Raw genomic sequence first — 20,041 nt, forward strand, 5'->3', positions numbered from 1 at the left:
GCTCAAACCTCCGCAGAGGTCACTCCTATCTACACCCTACCCTCAAGCTCAAACCTCCGCAGAGGTCACTCCTATCTACACCCTACCCTCAAGCTCAAACCTCCGCAGAGGTCACTCCTATCTACATCCTACCTTCAAGCTCAAACCTCCGCAGAGGTCGCTCCTATCTACTCCCTACCCTCAAGCTCTAACCTCCTTAGAGGTCGCTCTAACCTCCGCAGAGGTCACTCCTATCTACACCCTTCCCTCAAGCTCAAACCTCCGCAGAGGTCACTCCTATCTACACCCTACCCTCAAGCTCAAACCTCCGCAGAGGTCACTCCTATCTACACCCTACCTTCAAGCTCAAACCTCCGCAGAGGTCGCTCCTATCTACACCCTACCCTCAAGCTCAAACCTCCGCAGAGGTCACTCCTATCTACATCCTACCTTCAAGCTCAAACCTCCGCAGAGGTCGCTCCTATCTACTCCCTACCCTCAAGCTCTAACCTCCGCAGAGGTCACTCCTATCTACACCCTACCTTCAAGCTCAAACCTCCGCAGAGGTCGCTCCTATCTACACCCTACCCTCAAGCTCAAACCTCCGCAGAGGTCACTCCTATCTACACCCTACCTTCAAGCTCAAACCTCCGCAGAGGTCGCTCCTATCTACTCCCTACCCTCAAGCTCTAACCTCCGCAGAGGTCACTCCTATCTACACCCTATCCTCAAGCTCAAACCTCCGCAGAGGTCACTCCTATCTACACCCTACTTTCAAGCTCAAACCTCCGCAGAGGTCGCTCCTATCTACTCCCTACCCTCAAGCTCTAACCTCCGCAGAGGTCACTCCTATCTACACCCTATCCTCAAGCTCAAACCCCCGCAGAGGTCACTCCTATCTATACCCTACCTTCAAACTCAAACCTCCGCAGAGGTCGCTCCTATCTACACCCTACCTTCAAGCTCAAACCTCCGCAGAGGTCGCTCCTATCTACACCCTACCTTCAAGCTCAAACCTCCGCAGAGGTCACTCCTATCTATACCCTACCTTCAAGCTCAAACCTCCGCAGAGGTCGCTCCTATCTACACCCTACCTTCAAGCTCAAACCTCCGCAGAGGTCACTCCTATCTATACCCTACCTTCAAGCTCAAACCTCCGCAGAGGTCGCTCCTATCTACACCCTACCTTCAAGCTCAAACCTCCGCAGAGGTCGCTCCTATCTACACCCTACCTTCAAGCTCAAACCTCCGCAGAGGTCGCTCCTATCTACTCCCTACCCTTAAGCTCTAACCTCCGCAGAGGTCACTCCTATCTACACCCTACCCTCAAGCTCTAACCTCCGCAGAGGCCGCTCTAAACTCAAACTCTCACAAAGCTCCATCTTTCGTAAGAGCTACTCTCCTCCACTCTCTGCTCCATACCTTCACTCTACTCTGGCCCCCGTAGGGGTCACTTAGAGCTCCAACTCCTACAAGATTCTCTCAAAGTTCTCTTTCACTGCTTCAAACCACCTATTCTCCCCTTCTTCTTAACCCCGAAAACCATGACCCCCGCAGGGGTTCCTTCAAACTCTAACTCCAGCAAGAGTTATTAGAATCCTCTTTTCACCCTTATTAATCCTATCTAATTAATGCCCATGCATTTAACCTCTTTTCTTCTACTATATCCAGCAGCCGGATATAGCTCTAAATTTCCTGCCTTTTGGGGGGTTTTTTCTTCGAATACGCGGCTGCTGTCCCGAGCGATTAATTCTGCATTTTGGGGAGTTCTGAGATCCACCGAGCTCAGGCTCCCTTCTTGCTCTGCCAACGGGAGGAAGCCCCGGGCTCGAGGAGCCCTTGAGCTCGGGGCTCTCTCCCGGGACAGCATGCCAAATAAGCTTTGTAAATCATCAGCTAAGTGTGAACTCTTGAAGTGAAGTTTATTCATAAACTAATTTCGAGAGGATCACGTGCTTATGATTTATCACGTCCAGTCTCGCATTTGCTAATCACTAATCTTCCAATCATATGAGCCCTAAGGCACCATAAATAGTCTAAGTTTCCAGTTCACTTTATCTTCGTTTGGAAGAAACCCCCCTCCTCCCCTATTCTCCTCCTTTACCTGTAATTGGGCGGCACGGCGGTCCAGTGGTTAGCACTGTGAACCACACAGCAAGAATACTGCCGGTCCTAGTTCGATAGGACCGGTGAGTGTTTCTGTGGGGAGTTTGTATGTCCTTCCCGTGTCCGCGTGGGTTTTCCCCGGGCTCTCCGGTTTCCTCCCACCATCCAAAGACATTCAACATACTTAACAATCAAGCTGGTCTAATTCCTTACGTTCCCTTAGCTACAGCGGCAGGGGAGTTCTGAGATCCACCGAGCTCAGGCTCCCTTCTTGCTCTGCCAACGGGAGGAAGCCCCGGGCTCGAGGAGCCCTTGAGCTCGGGGCTCTCTCCCGGGACAGCATGCCAAATAAGCTTTGTAAATCATCAGCTAAGTGTGAACTCTTGAAATGAACAATAATAACGAAGTGTGCTCAAAATACTGAGTTATTTCCAAATACACCTGCCATGCCCCATATGGTCTAAAATTTGACAGGTGGACAAATTTAGGCCTGTTTTTGATAAAACAAATATAAATATGGATATAATAAATAATACTGCTAATAATAATAGCATTATACAAAAGCAAATTGAATGAACTGAAAAAGGCAGTGGTTTTTAAATCTTCATGTAGGCTAGAAATTAATATGTTTTGTAATATTTTAATCATTTATATTTATATCCTGTATACATCCTTATTATATATATATATTGTATATATATAATATATAAACTGTGTAAGCCAGGCGCACTTTGCGCCAGACAATAGACCGACTTTGTTCTGTTCTAAAGATCAGACTATTTACAGTTTCTCAAAATAGCAACGCGCCAAAACACGCCTGCTTTTTTAGACCAGAACGCCTGTGGGCGCACATTTGAGCGCAAATGCATTTGCTATTTAAACATTTGCAGTTTGTTTGCGGAGTTGTTTGATTGCAGTTTGTTTGCAGAGGCTGTAGATTAAATGTAATAATGTTCAATATTGTTCAGTTTCAAAAGTAATATCCTCACCATTGACAGTAACTCTGAATAACCACTCCACAGACGCATCAATCTGGTTGATCTCTACTTTATAAAGTCCAGTGTCTGTGGTTTTGATGTCCATGATGGTCAGATATCCAGTCTGACTGTTCCCATTCAGTCTGTCTTTGAATATCTTAGTGCCATTGGGGGCAATGTTGATCTTGGTTCCATTAAAATCAGCAATGGGTAAAGATTCAAACCTCCACAGTATTCGAGTGATTTTCTTTATATCAGTAATATTAGTGTCAAGAGTCACAGTCTGTCCCTCCAACACTGACACAATCTTTTCAGCACCAAACACACCTGCAGAACAAACAGAAACAGCATCTCAGAGACTGAAACACTGCTGGGAATGTTAGTGAGAAATCATTTAAAGAGAGAATTTAGTCGTGCCTTATTAAAATAATTAACTATTTAAATTATTCAGCTGTAAAATAAAGAACAACCAGTCTGCCTGACAAAGATTGAGATAAAGTTGGTTTTATATATTCACACATTCAGACTTTCTCCTTAATAATATAAGTTCAGAAAAGTATTCTTTGTGAATTCTAAATAGTGAAATCATATTAGCAGCAAATGACTGTCGAAATACAATTTTTTTTCCACAAATAAATAGTGCTGGGTTGTTTTCAAGTCATACTTATATGTTATTTCAAACTGAATTTTCAAAGTACCACGGTAAACAATACACAGTAAGGAACATGTCACAAGTTGTCACTGAATAAATGTGCAAATATAAAACCAACTTTACCTCAATTTGACAAAGTAGGATCCCATACAAATAATCCATGCACGCAGTTAAACTGTAAGTTTGGCTTTCTTTATTTTTATCCTTCATGTACAAAGTGTTCAGTTACACGAATGTGCCAATAGATGACAGTATATGACTGGAAATAGCAATGGAAAATGGAATGTTCTCCACTGCCATTTAATTTAGTTAGCGTTACATTGCTGTAAATCACGTCTTCGAGACGGAGTGAAGATTGTTCCTAATGTTTTTTATAATTGGTGCTTATTGTGTGCATTATCGACAAGTAAGTAATCTATAAATGTTAATGCTAGACTTATTATAATGATTTAGCTGGGAAATGCTTTCCTTATATTTTTAATGCTATGAGATTGACTAATTTTGTATTTTCAACATTCATTTGTAGGAAACCACACACACCTGCACACCAATTATAAATGCCCAAACATTTGTAAGTTTCACATTCATTAATCGGATTTGTTTCTTGGAAAACTGGACAGTTGCAGCTCTTTTAACTGAAAGAGCATGGCTAGAAAGTGGGAGCTAGTGTAATGCACACAATATCAATTGCAAATACTTTATGAAAAGTTGAGTTATATTCAGTTACAGATCTCAAATTAGGCATGACAAAAGGAGTCTATTAAAAGAATTAAGTCTTCTAAAGGAGGTCAAGTCTTCTCATTTATGGCTCCTAAACTCTGGAATAGCCTTCCTGATAATGTCCACATAATGGTATGATACTTGAGTGTGCTCCATGCAGGTGAGTGGGCTTGATAAACCACCTGTAGGACACACTCCTCCTGTCTTAATGCACCTGACAATTTGTTAGAAGCACATGCTTTACATGTTTGTTTCTATGTTTGTTTATATAACTTCTGTTTTCATTTATAGACATTTTTGCATTGTATGTTTAAACACACTATGAACAGCAGCTACGCTAATTATTTTATTTAATCTCCATTTCCACCTGGAGATACTCATACAGACGCCCCTAGAGATTAATCACCACTGATGCGATCCAAGACCTGTGAAGATATGATGCCAAGGGATACATAATTCTGGACCAGGCCATATCCTTAGCTAATGCTGCGGAGGTCATTGAGGAGTGGAAACACCCTCCCAACTCTGAAGTATGGGGGCGGCAGCATCAAGTTGTGGGGCTGAGGGACTGGTCCACTTCACAGCACAGATGGCATCATGAAGAAAGAACATTATGTAGAAATACTGAAGCAACATCTCAAGACATCAGCCAGGAAATTAAAACTTGGCCACAAATGGGTCTTCCAAACAGACCATGACCCTAAGCATACTGCCAAATTAGTGAAAATGTGCTTTAAGGACAACAGAGTGAATGTTTTGGAGTGGCCATCCCAAATCCTATAGAAAATTTGTGGGCACAGTTGAAAAAGCTTGTGCGAGCAAGACAGCCTTCAAATCTGACTCGTTTACACCAATTCTGTCATGAGGAATGGGCCAAAATTTCTTTAAACTATTTTGAGAAGCTTGTGGAAGGATACCCAAAACATTTGACCAAAGTTATACAGTTTAAAAGCAAAGCAAAAAAATACAAAGGAAATGTATGTAAACTTTTGACTGACTAGAAATTGATAAAAAAAATTAAAAAAAAAAATTCTAATTTTTTAGGCATTTAGCAAATGTAAATCATTAAGGTAATCCTAACGGACCTAAAATAGTAAACATTTAGTATGATTTACCATCAGACACTTTTTTGTTTTTTAAAAATGGTTATGTGACTTTTTTACGGAGTATGTAAACTTCTGGTTTCAACTGTATTTTTAAAAAGTAGATTACTTTAATAACAAGTAGCCTACTTTCTTTAAAAAAGAAATCTGATTATGCAATGTAGATGACAATCTTTACTACCCAACTCTAATGTAAGTAAGGCACCATATGGTGCAGGAAAAAGGTGGCTAATATTATTACCCTTGTTGGTTTAATATGCTACGATTTAATGTACAAGAGTTTTTCAAATGCTGTTTTCCATCAATAAAACATCAAAAACACTTTAAGAGGTCATCGTGAAACCGAAAGCAGACCTAATAATGAATGAAGAAATCGCACTTACCACATGTTGGTAGTAGAAACAGAATTCCTAAAACGATCTTCATATTGTTGCTGTTTCCAGCTAAATCTAAAAACAAAATCTGGAGATTTGTGAAGAGATGTTTACTAAATGAATCAAATTGATGACAGAATAAGTTTGTTTAAAATATTGAGTCTGTTCTTCTTCTTTAATGTTGGCAAAATCTGAGTCTAAAGCGCAGTTTGTTTGGACGAATCGTTTTCGTGAACCGGTTCTTTAAAGTGTACAGTTCACCAAACACGGGCTGAATCGTTCAAAACAATCGGTCGCGTCAGTCAATACTCACAGTTTGCTCAATTTGAGACATACCTGACAGTCCCTTGGACTCAGAAAAAAACTACTTTCTCAGAGAATATGCTAGTCTAACTTAAAGTAAGACACACAATGCTGAAAGAATTGATGAACTGATTAATTTCTTTCAGACTGAGATACGAAGCATGCGCCGAACAAACATGCAACAGCTACAAGGGGGCGAATTTGGGGGACGGAGACCCGGGGGGATTTCCGGAGCCAGTCCTGTCACTGCCGTTTGCATTTATCCAGCGATCACTTCTGTTTCTGTATAGGGAAAATACAGAGTAGAATCCCGGTTAAGAAAAAAGGGGCATTTTAACGTCTCTCGTTTATATCCTACGTGAAAAACGGGACAAGAAATCATAAATGTTTGCAAGGCTGTATTTGATTTAAAAAAGCTACACAACGTTAAATTATAAATGCATAAAACTATTTTATCATATTTTCAAATGTCATTTATTCTTACATAATCATTCACCAATCATTCTAATTTACTGATTTGGTGTTAAGGAAAAGTGACAAAAAAGTGATCGAAGGATCAAAGCAGTAGCAAAAAAATAAGGTTTTTTTTTTTTTTACAAGACAAAGATTACAGTACCAACACAGGAAAATAATTTTCCACTATAGAGCCTTTCTAAAGATGAAAATTAGAGAGACGAATGTTGTAGTTAATTATGAAAGTGCAGACGACTGCTGTTGATGTATAGCTAAGTAACTAACACAAAATCATATGTATGCCTCAATTTGTGAGGTTGTAATAGATACTTGCTGTGCCCTTAAATGGACACTTGAGGGCATTCTCTCTCTCTCTCTCTCTCTCTCTCTCTCTCTCTCTCTCTCTCTCTCTCTCTCTCTCTCTCTCTCTCTCAATTCAATTCAATAATTGCTTTATTGGCATGGCACATGTATTGCTAAAGCATTTATAACGTTTACATAAAAAGTAACACACACATATATATATATATATATATATATATATATATATATATATATATATATATATATATATATATATATATTGAAAACACAGTTACACACAATAGATAGTAGTAGTAGTAAAAAAAAAAAAGATATTTCATTTATTAATTTTCTTTTCGGCTCAGTCCTATTCTTAATCAGGGGTCGACACAGCGAAATGAACCGGCAACTTATCCACCATGTTCTACACAGTGGATGCCCTTCTCGCTGCAACCCATTACTGGGAAACACCCATACACACTCAATCACACAAACTACAGCCAGTTTGGTTTACCAAATTCAACTATAGTGCATGTATTTGGACTTGTGTAAGGTGATTGTGCTACCCACTGCGCCATCACGTCGCCATATATATATATATATATATATATATATATATATATATATATATATATATATATATATATATATATATACAGTTGAAGTCAGAATTATTAGCCCCCCTGTATTAGTAGTCCCCCTGCTTATTTTTTTCCCTCATTTTCTGTTTAGCAGAGATTTTTTTCAACACATTTCTAAACATAATAGTTTTCATAAATCATTTCTAATAACTGATTTATTTTATCTTTGCCATGATGACAGTAAATAATATTTGACTAGATATTTTTCAAGACACTTCTATACAGCTTAAAGTGACATTTAAAGGCGTAACTAGGTTAATTAGGTTAACTAGGCAGGTTAGAGTAATTAGGCAAGTTGGTTTGTTAAAGAGGCTAATCATTTTCTTTAATATGGCTTTTAAAAATTTAAAAACTGCTTTTATTCTAACCGAAATAAAATAATTAAGACTTTCTCCGGAAGAAAAAACACTATCAGACATACTGTGGAAATTTCCTTGCTCTGTTAAACATCATTTGTGAAATAATTAAAAAAGATTCAAAGGTGGGTTAATAATTCAACTGTATATATATACATATAGATAGATAGATAGATAGATAGATAGATAGATAGATAGATAGATAGATATGTAATAATTATATTGTTATTAATTATTTAATATATATACATATATATATATATATATATATATATATATATATATATATATATATAATATATAATAATTATATAATGTTTTTATTCAATGTATCATGCTGTTATTCAATATATTATGTTATTATTCAATATATCATATTATTCATACAAATTAATAAAAAATATATCAGAATAAACTTTACATTTAACTATCAACATTTTAGGATAAAATAATAATAATATCTTATTATTCTATAATAATATATCTATAATAATTATTATATTTACAATGATTCATTTATAATAATATAATTCTCTCTCTCTCTCTCTCTCTCTCTCTCTCTCTCTCTCTCTCTCTCTTTGTGTGTGTGTGTGCTTGCCTGAAATATCACAATTTAGAAACACTTCAAAGAATTCATGACTAAATAAGACCAGGCAAGAAAACACAGAGATTCTTAACAGGAGATGTTTTTTTTCACATCACTTTCATATCCCTTTTTAGTCTGGACCCATTTCTCTGTTTGCCACAACTGATCTCTCGCTTTGTACAGCTAAAATCTTTTATTTTTTTATCTGTTCTGATGCTCAAACTGAAAAAAAAAAAAATGATTCACCTGATTGTCTTCAATCTGACCCTATTGCAACTATTTGGTGAGTTAGACATTTGTACAACCCTGCTAAAAAACAAACAGCTAAAACTTGCCTATGCTGGTTAGCTTGTCGACCAGCCTGGTTTAAGAGGGTTTTTGTCCGTTTCCAGCCCGGTCTTGGCTGGTCAGGGAGGGAAATGTCCTGCTAAATCCAGCCTGGAAATGGCCAAAACCCCTCTTAAAAGCTCGTACGACCAGCTAACCAGCTTAGGCTGGTTTAACTTGTTTATCAGCAAGGACTGATATTGAAATCAGCGAGTAATTTTACAATATCACCTTCAGGTGTGCATGAATTCAATTTTCTAAAACATTTCATCAAATCTTTTAAATTATTCGTTTTCTTCTCCAGGTGTGTCTGATGCTGTTACAGAGAAACCAGTGATGGATGGAGAATCAGTCACTCTAGAAATACAGAGAGACGGGGACATCGAGTGGAAGTTTGGAGATCGGAACATTCTCATAGCTCAGATCAACAGCAATAAAATCACACTGTATGATGAGGCTCTTGGTGGGGTTTTCAGAGGCAGACTAAAGCTGGATCAGACTGGATCTCTGACCATCAACAACACCAGAATAAAAGACTCTGGGGATTATAAAGCAATCAACACCAGATCAGCACAGCTACTCGTCACATTCAAGCTGACTGTCCATGGTAAATACACTCTGTATGATGTATTTATGTATGTATGTATGTATGTATGTATGTATGTATGTATGTATGTTGTCACGGGGAGAAGAATCACACAACAAGTGAGAGCTCATATAAGTGCCCCGGAGGGCGGTTTATTTACAAAAGGTTCTTCCAGTGGTGAATTTAGGTTGGTGGCTTGTGTGCTCTTTGTGCTCCTTTCCCAGTGTGACAGTGGATTATTGAAGTGCCTCTGTGGTTCCGGCAGGTTCTCAGCTGCTGTCTGGGAAAATAGAGAGAGAGCGAGTTAGTGCTTGTTCTCCTGGAGAGACTTCTCCCCGTTCTGCTGTGTTGCTGCAGTTTAAATGCAAGCCGGCTGATGGGCTGCAGCTGGGGCCGATCAGTCTGAGTTGAGGGCTTGCAGGTGTTTCTCCTTAGTTTCCTGGGCGACGCTGATGATCCTTTGGGACGCTCGTCACATTCCCCGCCCCCTAAGCGTCGTCCTGGTCCGAGGGGTGATGTGAGCCAGTAGGGGTAATTTAGGGGTTGGGAGGGGAATGACCCCTGACAGACCTGCAAAAGCTGCCCAGACCCGAGAGAGGCCATCTGCATTGGCGTTAGCGGCTCCAGCCCGATGACGTACCACAAAATGGAAGTCCTGGAGAGCGAGGAACCACCGAGTCACCCTGGCGTTAGTATCTTTGGCCCGGGCCATCCATTGTAGGGGAGCGTGGTCAGTGACAAGGGTAAAGCTGCGGCCCAGGAGGTAATATCGCAGCTCCAGAACTGCCCATTTTATGGCCAGAGCTTCTTTCTCCACTGTTGCGTAGTTCTTCTCGGCTGGGAGCAGCTTCCTGCTAATATACAAGATTGGGTGTTCCTCACCTTCCTGTATCTGGGACAGGACTGCTCCTAGTCCTGTGTCCGAAGCATCAGTTTGCAGCAGGAAGGGGCAGGCGAAGTCCGGGGCCCGAAGAACTGGCTCAGATGTCAGTGCCATTTTTACTTTGTGTAGTGCCTCTTCTGCAGCAGTCGTCCAACAGATCTTCTCAGGCTGCCCCTTCCTGGTCAGGTCTGTAAGGGGGGCGGCTAGAGAGGCAAAGTTAGGTATGAAGCATCGATAATATCCCGCCAACCCCAAAAAGGCTCGTACCTGGGTTTTTGTTTCCGGCTTTGGTGCATTACGAATTGCTTCCACCTTCTTTTCTTGGGGCTGGATTAGCCCTCGTCCCACCCGAAAACCCAGATATTTGGCTTCATGGAGCGCAAGGTGGCATTTGCGGGGGTTGGCGGTGAGTCCAGCCCTTCTGAGTTCCGACAGCACTCTCCGCAGGCGATCTAGATGGTCTTCCCATGTCTCAGAATGAATGACAACATCATCTAGGTATGCGGCAGCGTAGGCTTGGTGAGGGCGAAGAACAATATCCATGAGCCGCTGGAAGGTGGCGGGAGCTCCATGCAGGCCGAAGGGAAGGGTCCGGTATTGCCAGTGGCCACTAGGGGTAGAGAAGGCGGTCTTGGCTTTGGCTTCCTCAGATAGGGGTACTTGCCAATAACCTTTGGTTAGGTCCAGGGTTGAGATGTACCGGGCCCTTCCCAGGCGATCCAGCAGCTCATCCACCCGAGGCATGGGATATCCGTCAAACTCTGAGATCTCATTGAGCCTTCGGAAGTCATTGCAGAAGCGGAGAGTGCCGTCAGACTTTGGTACCATTACGATTGGGCTGGACCATGGACTGCGTGACGGCTCAATCACCCCTAACTTCAGCATTTGTTCTACTTCCTCTTCAATAGCCTGCCGACGAGCTTCAGGGACCCGGTAAGGCCGTTGTCGAATGATGTTGCCAGCTGGAGTGTGGATATCATGCTTGATAATGTTCGTCCAACCCGGGAGTACTGAGAACACATCAGAGAACTGACTGACCAGGTGATGGAGCTCTCCCTTTTGGATAGCCGAGAGGTGAGGGTTGACATCTACAACCACGGGATCGGAGGTGGCGAGGGCTGCGAGTTGGTCCCTGGTACCCACCCATTTTTTTAGAAGATTGATGTGATACAGTTGGTCAGCTCTTCTTTTTCCAGGTTGCCTCACCCGATATGTGACTGGCCCAATTTTTTCCAGAATGGTGAAGGGGCCTTGCCAGGTGGCAAGAAACTTGCAGGCAGCATTCGGGATCAGGACCATCACTCGATCTCCGGGCTGGAACTCCCGTGGTTGGGCTGCCCGGTCATAGTGGCGCTGTTGGGCTTGTTGGGCTTTGACCAGATGCTCCCGGACTAACGGCATGACACGGTCGATCTTCTCCCTCATCTGTCTCACATGCTCAACTATGGACCGATGGGCTGCCGGCTGCTGCTCCCAGGCTTCCTTAGCCACATCTAGAAGGCCCCGGGGCTGACGGCCAAAAAGGAGTTCGAAGGGGGTGAAGCCAGTTGAGGACTGGGGCACTTCTCGTATGCCGAAGAGGACATAGGGCAGCATGAGATCCCAGTCACGTTTGTCTTCAGCCACTACTTTCCTTAGCATTTGTTTTAGCGTTTGGTTGAATCGTTCGACCAACCCATCTGTCTGTGGGTGGTACACTGTGGTCCTTAACTGCTTCACCTTCAGTAGTCGGCAGAGGTCAGCCATTAACCGAGACATAAAGGGGGTACCCTGGTCAGTCAATATCTCTGCTGGGATACCGACCCGGCTTGACAGGAGGAAGAGCTCCTGGGCAATGGCTTTAGAAGTGGCTTTCCTGAGGGGGATTGCTTCTGGATACCGGGTGGCATAATCAACGATCACCAGAATATGCTCATGTCCCCGGGCCGACTTTGGCAACGGCCCAACCAGGTCCATCCCGATTCGCTCAAAGGGCACCTCAATGATGGGTAATGGGATCAGCGGGCTAGGGGGAGGCTTTCTGGGCGAGGTCACCTGGCAGGTGGGGCAGGCTTGACAGAATCGTTTTATATCAGCTTCCAGACCCGGCCAGTGGAAGCGATCCCGGATCCGCTGTGTGGTGTTCTCAACTCCAAGGTGACCGGCCATCGGGTGGGAGTGAGCCAGGTCCATCACAGTTTCTGTCTTGGCACGGGGCACCACAAGTAGCTGTTTCACCTCCCCCCTTCGCTGTGCGATGCAGTACAACAGGCCATTTTGAACTACAAAGTGCGGGAGAGGATGGGGTGATGGTTGAGTGTCTTGGCCCTCAATGACACGCACCTGGGTCCAACAATGTTTCAGCCGGTCATCATCCCGTTGTTCCTTAGCAAAGGAGCCCCCTCCTGTTACCTGCTGGAACACATCATAGAACAGATTAGAAGATTGGGGAGGGGGCTTACCGTCTCTCCCGCTGTCTGTGGCTACCAGTGCAGGCCGCTGATGAGGTCCTCGGCTGGCTCTCCATCTTCGGCGGCTTACTTGAAGGCTGGCAGGCTGCATTGTGGTTGCAAGCAGGCGGTCAAACCCCGGCCAGTCTCTTCCGATAAGGGCTGGGACCGGGAGGTCCTCCACAAGTCCCACCTCAATAGACCAAGCCCCCGGGGCTGCAGAGATTGTCACCCGTCGAGCCGGAACTTGTCGGGTGTCCCCATGGACACAGGTGATGGGAAGGAATGTTTTTGTGTTTCTACGTGGGGGTAGGAGATGAGTTTGAACCAGACTTACTGCACTGCCTGAGTCAAGAAGGGCCCGAAGCGGTTTTCCATTGACCTTGATGTCGGCCTCAGGAGCTCCATATGGTGGGTCACTGTGAACAATACAGCCTGCCAACCATCCTCGCCCAGGCTGCGGGGGATCCGCAGATGGCATAGGCTCATCTCGTGGAGAGGGTGCTGCTGGCCTGTTGACTGGTCGTGAGGGACCCTCTGGTGTGCGTCGCTCCTGGACCACCCTCCGGGGGAACGGCACCATCCGCTCCCCTCCATCCCGTTGTTGGGTTGCATCCGCCAATTCGATGGCCTCCACCAGGTCCAGTGAGGTTACGGGGTTCCTCATACCGACCGCCCGTCGGTGTGAGCGAGGGAGAGCTCGAAGCACGCGATCCACAATCACACGTTCCGCTACCTGTTCCGCTGTGGGACTGCCCTCCAACAACCAGTGGTGTGCCAATCGTGTGAGTTCTGCTATCTGGGCACGGGCTGGTGCTCGGGGTTTATACTCCCATTCAAAGAAACCCTGGGCTGCACAGATTGAGGACAATCCCAACCGGCTCAGGATTTCTCTCTTTACATCTGAATACCTCTCTGCTGAGGCCGTAGGGAGAGAGAAGTAAGCACGTTGGGCCTCGCCGGTTAACAGGGGGGCCAACACCTGAGCCCAGTCCTCGGGTGGCCATCCTTCACGATGGGCTGTGTTTTCAAACATTTGCAGAAAAGCTTCCACGTCATCGTAAGGAGTGAGCTTTGGCAGTATTTTTGTGGCCTGGGCACGGGGGTCTGGTAGCGGAATGCTTTGGGCGGCAGCGGCATGGAAGGCAGCGAGTTCCTGCTCAGTATTGCCCTGGCGTGTGGCAAGGTGCTCCACAATTTGTTGTTGGCGGATGCTAACCTCAGTGAGCCGTTGGAGAATCTCTTCCATACTGGGAGGGGACCGGGGGCCGTTCACCTGAAGATTATAGAGAAAAGCAACCAAAATAAATAAATATAATTCTAAATAAATAAATTGTAGGAGCCACACTAATGAATCACCAAAACTGGAAAAAAAAAAAAAAAAATTTTTTTTTTTTTTTTTTTTTTTTTTTAAATACTCCTAATAATAATTATGGTGTGGGGTAGGAGATCACTTATCTGTGATTCTTCTCTGTAATTGCCAGCATTCTCCACCAGATGTCACGGGGAGAAGAATCACACAACAAGTGAGAGCTCATATAAGTGCCCCGGAGGGCGGTTTATTTACAAAAGGTTCTTCCAGTGGTGAATTTAGGTTGGTGGCTTGTGTGCTCTTTGTGCTCCTTTCCCAGTGTGACAGTGGATTATTGAGGTGCCTCTGTGGTTCCGGCAGGTTCTCAGCTGCTGTCTGGGAAAATAGAGAGAGAGCGAGTTAGTGCTTGTTCTCCTGGAGAGACTTCTCCCCGTTCTGCTGTGTTGCTGCAGTTTAAATGCAAGCCGGCTGATGGGCTGCAGCTGGGGCCGATCAGTCTGAGTTGAGGGCTTGCAGGTGTTTCTCCTTAGTTTCCTGGGCGACGCTGATGATCCTTTGGGACGCTCGTCACAATGTGTATATATATATATATATATATATATATTTTTTTTTTTTATTTATACATATATATATTTATACATACATATACATATATATATATATATATATATATATATATATATATATATATATATATATACATACATATACATACATACATACATACATATATATATATATATATATATATATATATATATACACATACATACATATATATATATATATATATATATATATATATATATATATATATATATATATATATATATATATACATATATACATATATACATTTTATGAAAAACTTCATAAAAAATTTAACTGATCTTAGAATAGCCTACTCACAGCAAAAAAAGCAATTATTTCAATATTACAAGGCGTTTATATAGCCCTACATTTAGAATTTCACATAAGTTGGCTTGACAAAAAAAAAAAAATGTCTTTTCTTCACATAGCAAATTTATATGCAACTTGACGGTTGCATAAAAATAATAAGGTTAATATCAAGACGGGATTTAATTAACAAACAAGTTAAATAAATTTATTTCAAATCCAATGAAAATTTTAAAAATTCCCTCAAATTCCTTAAAACTTAACATGGACAAAACTGAGATTATTTTGATTACACTTACCAGCAATATTTCCACCAGTTATTCCTGTGAGATTGCTGGCTTGCACATTAAAACATCTACTTCTGTAAAAAATTTAGGTGTAATCTTTGACTCCACACTCTCTTTTCAGTCACACATTAAATCTGTCACTAAATCTGCATTCTTTCACTTACGTCCCATTTCACAACTGCGTCCCTTCATCAGTAGCAAGGATGCTGAGACTGTCATAGATCCTTAAATAACCTTGCACCCTCCTATCTCTGCAACATGCTTGTCCCCTACACCCTAACTCGCTCTTTACGGTCTGCTGACTCTGGCCTTCTTGCTGTCCCTCGGTACCGCCTCTCTTCAATGGGGGGCAGATCATTTAGTGTTATTGCACCCAAACTCTGGAACTCTTTACCACACTCACCCTGCTCTGCTAATAATATCTCTGAATTCAAATCCTTACTTAAGACTCACTTATTTTCTGAATGCTTCGCTTCTGATCTGCCAAACTGACCACTTAATCTGATCCACCACTACTCTGCTCATATGCCTCTTAGGTCTTGTTTGTGTTATTTAAGTTTGTTATATTTGACCTCATGTATGTTTGTTTATCTTTTTGTTGCATTCCTTGTAAAGTGTCCTTGAGCTCTGGAAAGGCGCTATATAAATAAAAAATTATTATTATTATTATTATTATTATAAAAACAAAAAAACTAAGAACTAAAACCAGCTTAAATCTTCTGGAATAAAACATGTTACAGTATAGGCTAATGTACAATTTGACTCTTTATTAGACTCAAGATTCTCTCCTGCTTACACAAAAGTGATTTATCTTTCATTTATATCAGTTATTAATGGCTGATTTAAGTTTTGCCAGCATGCGTTGACTGCTTCATCAAATACACAGAATATAAACATGTTTCATTTGCGTTTAATTCGATTGAATGATGAATATGGACATCTTTTCAGAACAGCCAGAAAAGGAGCATTAAGAATTTAGGAATTAAAATAATTCCATTTGCATAAATCAAATTATATTAAAAGAAAGTACAATACAAATACAAATTTGATCTAATTGAATTGTTAGCCTACTGATGATGATGATGATGATGATGATGATCAAAACTGAAGTCAGAAGTTGGATTCATTGTGGTTGCAAAACAGTTATATTAAACCAGGGGTCACCAATCTCGGTCCTGGAGGGCCGGTGTCCCTGCAGGGTTTAGCTCTAACTTGCCTCAACACACCTGGGGTCCGTTCTTCGTACGTGGATTACTCAGTTAGCTGGATTTGCGTATTGACGATTTGACATGATCCAGGATCGTTTCGTTCTTCAAAGCTGATCTGAGAGTTGTTGTCATAGCAACAGTTCTGCTAGGTCAAACCTGATCGGAAGCAGGTTCAATTCATATAAACAGGATTAGATCGGGTCAGTTCAAGCAAAGATAATAGAGAAAGTACCGAATTATGATATTTTCTTACAGTAGTAGTTATATACACTTGGGAAAATAGTTAAAAAAATAACTATATATATAAAGTTATAGTTATTAATAAAATACATAAAGTTATATTAACAAAACTTATGCAATCTGCACCCTTTAAATGAAAGTACAAAGAGAAAATTTATTGAAAAATTGCAGACGCCTTAACCAATATCAAAATGCTTTTGTAAACATCCAGTTATTCCATACAGCGATTAAAAAAAAACAGCTACTGTAATAAAGAAAATATTTTCTAAATGTAGAACTAAATACATTGATTGAAATACATGATGAATGATCTTGACACATGAAGCCTGCAGTTCACAGCATATGTGGAAAGTTATTATCTTGTCATATTTAACAAACCGTCGACTACTAATTTGATGTAATTTTGCTCACATGGATAATTGAATATTAATCAGATGATGTCATTACGCTGCTGTGTCGTCAGCCAATCGTTGCATTGCTGATCGTGATTTCGAGGATCGAGATAGATCCTTCACAACACACGCAGCGATCTCAGATCAGTTCATCCAGACACTCTAATCTGATTTACGAACTTGTTTGAAGAACCAAATTAGCCAGAGATCAGTTATCAAGATTAAAAGATCCAGGATCGGCAAAATCATCTTAGATCATTTAAGCGAGGTACAAAGAACACCTGCCTGGGTGTTTCAAGTATACCAAATAAGAGCTGATTAGCTTGTTCAGGTGTGTTTAATTAAGACTGGAGCTAAAATCTGCAGGACACCGGCCCTCCAGGAACAAGTTTGGTGACCACTTTATTAAACGATCAAATTCAGTCAAATTGGCCAGTTTTGTCATTAGTTTCATTTTATGAGATTTATACTTCTCTCAGATTTCATCCAAATTCACCCAATCAAGCTATCATACTATTGCCTTAAAATGTACACTGTTTTTGTGAATAAAAGGTTCCTGGAAAATCATTTCACTTCCTGTTTTCTGTGGTCAGTGTAGCTCCTATTAACAAATCTCAATAAAGTTTTTTAAGGCAGACAGTGGATACTTTATTTAAATCTAATATATTCTGTAATGTTTTCTAGCTCCTCCCTCGATTCCAGTCATTTCCACTTACTTATCTCCATGCCCAAATACATCACCAGAGTCCAGATGTGTGCTGCTGTGTTCAGTGGTGAATGTGAGATTTGTGAGTCTCTCCTGGTACAAAGAAAACAGTGTATTGTCCAGCATCAGTGCATCTGACCTCAGCATCAGTCTCTCTCTACCTCTGGAGGTGGAAATTCAGGATAAAAACACCTACAGCTGTGTGGTGAAGAATCCCATCAGCAACCAGACCACACATCTGGACATCAACACACACTGTAAAACATGCTCAGGTATGGCAGTTGTGATACTAACACTTATTAGTCAGCTCCACAATAAATAAGGAAATAATGTAAACATTTTTACACTGCTAACAGTTTAACACTTTATCCCTCATAAGATGGCCTCTGTCGTAATGCTGTCATCCTATTGGCTCTTTCGGCTGTGCTGGGCGTTGCCGTGGTGGCTCTACTGGTTTATGAGTTCAGATCCAGATGTCTTCGAAAGGAGGAGAGTGTGCAGGAAGAAGCTAAACACACCTATACATCTCTAGATTTTACACAGTAAAAAATAAAGGATCACATATACATATATATATATATATATATATATATATATATATATATATATATATATATATATATATACATATATATACATATATATACATATATATATATATATATATACATATATATACATATATATACATATATACATATATATATATATATATATATATATATATGCCTGATAATTAGATATGGAGCTAACATTAATCAGATTCATTTACTCTAGTGAACTGTATCAACGTTAGTACGTCACATTTGAAGTGGTAATTTTACAGTAAGAGTACACACAGGTTTGAAGACTTATTCTCACCACCTACAGTGCAATTTGGTCAGGTACATACGTGCTAAAATATCAAGGTGAAAGTCATCATAGCTTGTGTAGAATACGTTTAGCTCCCAAACCAACTTAGAGAATAGATAAACGGCGATATTTCTTTTATCACCCGATAAGAGTCTCGCGTTAACGTAGCACGTTAATGCCGATAACGACCCACCACTATATATATATATATATATATATATATATATATATATATATATATATATATATATATATATATATATATATATATATATATAGTAAACTGAGCGTGTTTTGTGGATGACAAAAAAGAGCATTGAAGGCACACCAGATTGATTGTCTCGTTATTACGATTTTTTTCTCTACACCATCTCTTTGAAATTGACATTGTCACTTCGGCGCATAAACCTTTAAGGCTGATTTATACTTCTGCGTCAAACACACGCGTATGCTACAGCATTGACGCACAGCCCTACGCCATGGCCGTCGGCGTCGCTGATGTGCACCACTCAAAAAATTTTACTACACGTCGCAATGACGCGTAGCGCAAGCTTTTTGATTGTTCGGCTTGGTAGTGCTCACGAGTCTGGGCGGGACCGAGAGCCGCACGAATGATGCGAGCCTGATGGAGAAATTGTTTACAAGTGTGGAGTCCCATGAAGGAGCTCCGAATGGAAAGTTTTGTTCTGTGTTTACCTCATGGTTAAAGTTGTTGCACGTCTGCCTGTTCCTGCCTCAAAATGAGCGAGTTGGAGCCACTTGTGCATCCAGGAAGTGTTCAGGAAAAGCAAAACAGCATTGAAAAATTCTACACAGAGGAACATAAACACCTCACTGCCAACTAGCGTTTCGGAAGTGTAATGCGGACCAACAGAGACAGCGTGCAGAAGTATAAATGCACAGCTATGCGCGTTGCATGCGCCGTGGGTTACGCCGGTCACTTGACGCAGAAGTATAAACCAGGTTTAGAAGTGATTAGATCATATGGGATGAGGCCTTCTGAATTTAATGCAGTGTATATCTTCTCACTTTTTCATTGTAACGTCCTGGTTTTTTGTATATTTCAGTTCTTTGTTCATGGCATTTTCTGTTCAGCTTAGTGTATCCTTATCATATTAATCTTTGGGTTAATTGTCTCCACCCCCTTCTCAGCTTGTTTAGTTGTTTTCTTGTGTAGTTATACCCTGTTCTGTTAGCACTTCACTGTCATTAGTTTATGTCACTCCCATGATGTCTGCGTGGTTCACTTGTGTTTTGGTTTGGTTTTAGTTTGTTTAAATATTTGTTTGGCTGCATCTGGATCCTCACCTTTGTTCATTCCCTGCACTGTGCCAGACGTGACAGAACTAATGACCAACCATGGATCCAG

The 20,041-nt window shown here is 41.3% G+C and overlaps 2 protein-coding genes across 8 annotated transcripts in view; one reads left to right on the forward strand and one right to left on the reverse strand.

The window, feature by feature from the left end:
* LOC101884052 (pregnancy-specific glycoprotein 22) overlaps window positions 1-6,409 on the reverse strand; it is a 31,282-nt gene extending 24,873 nt beyond the window's left edge. For 6 of the 7 annotated variants that reach the window (XR_015521468.1, XR_015521467.1, XR_015521466.1 and 3 more), the window contains exons 1-2: window positions 5,921-6,409; window positions 3,075-3,389 (exon numbers count right to left, since the gene is read on the reverse strand). Coding sequence is in view for 4 of the 7 variants with exons in the window: in XM_087303418.1 (XP_087159544.1) it covers window positions 3,075-3,389; window positions 5,921-5,963 (358 nt within the window). In the remaining 3 variants the exon portion in view is untranslated. The remainder of the gene's footprint in view (window positions 1-3,074; window positions 3,390-5,920) is intronic. The other variant, XM_087303419.1, reaches the window with a different exon arrangement.
* A 2,261-nt stretch (window positions 6,410-8,670) lies between these two features.
* On the forward strand, window positions 8,671-18,399 carry LOC110438256 (uncharacterized). Its single transcript, XM_087303809.1, has 4 exons — window positions 8,671-8,836; window positions 9,185-9,487; window positions 17,799-18,092; window positions 18,200-18,399. The coding sequence occupies exons 1-4, from the start codon at window positions 8,767-8,769 to the stop codon at window positions 18,364-18,366; spliced, it is 834 nt and encodes a 277-aa protein (XP_087159935.1). The 5' UTR covers window positions 8,671-8,766; the 3' UTR covers window positions 18,367-18,399.
* The last annotated feature ends 1,642 nt before the right edge of the window (window positions 18,400-20,041 follow it).

Source organism: Danio rerio, chromosome 22 (assembly GCF_052040795.2).
Source record: "Danio rerio strain M-AB ecotype USA chromosome 22, GRCz13ab, whole genome shotgun sequence".
Lineage (NCBI taxonomy): Eukaryota > Metazoa > Chordata > Actinopteri > Cypriniformes > Danionidae > Danio > Danio rerio.

Bases quoted from the DNA above. Each gene is read 5' to 3' on its own strand.
- LOC110438256 (XM_087303809.1), top strand. From the start codon at position 8,767: ATGCTCAAACTGAAAAAAAAAAAAATGATTCACCTGATTGTCTTCAAT. The intron at 8,837-9,184 runs GTGAGTTAGACA...TTTCTTCTCCAG, and splicing joins GACCCTATTGCAACTATTTG to GTGTGTCTGATGCTGTTACA. The intron at 18,093-18,199 runs GTATGGCAGTTG...ATCCCTCATAAG, and splicing joins ACACTGTAAAACATGCTCAG to ATGGCCTCTGTCGTAATGCT.